Genomic DNA, 1,933 nt, shown 5'->3' on the forward strand with positions numbered 1-1,933 from the left:
TAGAGGTATTTCATTCAGTTTTTATTTGAATTCTCTACAAAACGTTTTTTTTATTTGACTAGACAAAATGAAACGAAAATTTTAAATACTGCATATTAAATTAAGGTTAGTTAAGATTCGGTATTTTTTCGAAGTGTTTTCCATGACTCGCGGGTTGGTTCTCAAGCAATAGCCACCAAGTCACCTTAGGGACTTGAGTAAAGGGACAAAGGAGCAGAGACAGAGTTAGAGGCTGTTAGAGCTCCAGAAACGATACGGTTATTACCGTTAAACCCATTTCCGTTTACCAGTCCTCCGTCATTGCCTGAGGGCTGGCTTCCTGAGAATCCGCCGTTGTTGCCTTGGAATCCACTGTTGTTCCCGGGGAAGGGACCACTGTTTTCGGAGAAGCCACGGCTATTCCCCAAGAATCCACCGTTATTACCATTGTTTCCAGAAAATTCAGGGTAGCTGTTGGTGTTGCTGGAAAATCCACCACTGTTACCGGAGAATCCAACATTGTTATTCAAGATTCCACTTGCAGTATTGGAGAATTCACCCTTGGAGGAACCACCGTTGTTGTTATTGGAGAAACCACCGTTGTTGTTGGAGAAACCACCGTTGCTGTTGGAGAAACCACCGTTATTGTTGGAGAAACCACCGTTGTTGCCAGTGAAACCAGCGTTGTTGGTGAAACCACGATTGTTGCCAGAATAATCGTTATTACCGTTTGCGATGCTACTTGAGACACCATTGTTTGAGAAACTGCCAGCATTGCCAGCGAATCCACCGTTAGTGACTGCGTGATCACCTGAGAGTTCGAAGTTGTTACCTGAAATTGCAGTCGGAATTCCTTGTCCTCCAGCGCTAAATCCGCCGTCACCATTAATGAAAGCACTGTTTACACTATCAGTAGTGTACACATCATCAGCATCGTTCCTAGCTCCTAAAGAATCATCGAAATTAACAGTTTCTTGATTGACATCGAAGTCAATTGTTCCAGAGATTCCGTCGAATCCAGGGGTACTGGAGACACCAGAGGCGTCAAAGTCTCCGGTATTGGCGACGATTTGTCCTGTGGCGGAGACAGCTGAGCCAAGAGCAGTCTGAAGGTCGATGCCGCCGGGGAGAGTTGGGTTTTCGCCCTCGCCGTATGAAACGAAATAAACCTCAGGATCGGAGGACGGAGGAGCTGGCACTTCGATAACACGCTGATCCTGACCATTCATCTTATTGAGGACGTAGACGATGTTGTTCTGCCTTGGTGGAGGTACAATAATGGGTTCTGGGCCTACGCCTCCTTCAGGAAGGCGGACAAAAAGGATGTTATGCTCAACTTTTGGTGGTGGAATGCTTGGTGGTGGTCCATTGAATTGCTGAGCGCCCTCGGGGATGCTGTAGAGAAAGACCTTGCGAGTAATTTCAGGAACAACGCAGGTCCCGTCAACATGCAAGACTTCTCCATCTCTGCAATTGCTTGCAGGAGTAGTTAGAACACCGGCTTGTTGTCCAAAGCTGCTTTCCTGAAGAGTCTGGCCATTGAGAGAGGGCTGGCCAAATCCAATCTCAGGGAGGGAGACACCACCTGATGCAGGTTGGCTGAATCCACTGTCGAAAGAGCCAGAGGGCGTGAACCCACCCTCTGGAATGGTAGCAGCGATGGGTGTGGACTGGGTGTATCCGTTGGCTGGGAGCGCGACGTTATCTGGCGTAGGCAGAGTGAAGCGGTCGTCTGAGAGCGGGGCAGGCGACTGATCAAGGCCGCCCACGGAAAGCGAAAGGCCACTGGGCGTCGGCTGAGAATAACCCAGGCGGGCAGCAGATGCACTAGCCAAGAAGGCGGAGATGAAGATCTGTCGAAGAAAAACAATTACCTTAAAGGGATGACATTCCGAAATGTTCTCAGAAATCGTGTTAACTATTTTTATTTATTTATTTTTTAATACTAAATAGC

At 47.7% G+C, this 1,933-nt stretch overlaps 1 protein-coding gene across 1 annotated transcript in view; it reads right to left on the reverse strand.

The window, feature by feature from the left end:
• Positions 1-4: 4 nt before the first annotated feature.
• The window catches only part of LOC119586876 (uncharacterized transmembrane protein DDB_G0289901-like), a 2,429-nt gene continuing 500 nt past the window's right edge, over positions 5-1,933 (reverse strand). Inside the window, exon 2 of the mRNA XM_037935608.1 lies at positions 5-1,832. Coding sequence (XP_037791536.1) covers positions 186-1,832 — 1,647 coding nt within the window. The 3' untranslated portion in view covers positions 5-185. The remainder of the gene's footprint in view (positions 1,833-1,933) is intronic.

The sequence above is a fragment of the Penaeus monodon genome, chromosome 22 (assembly GCF_015228065.2).
Source record: "Penaeus monodon isolate SGIC_2016 chromosome 22, NSTDA_Pmon_1, whole genome shotgun sequence".
NCBI lineage: Eukaryota > Metazoa > Arthropoda > Malacostraca > Decapoda > Penaeidae > Penaeus > Penaeus monodon.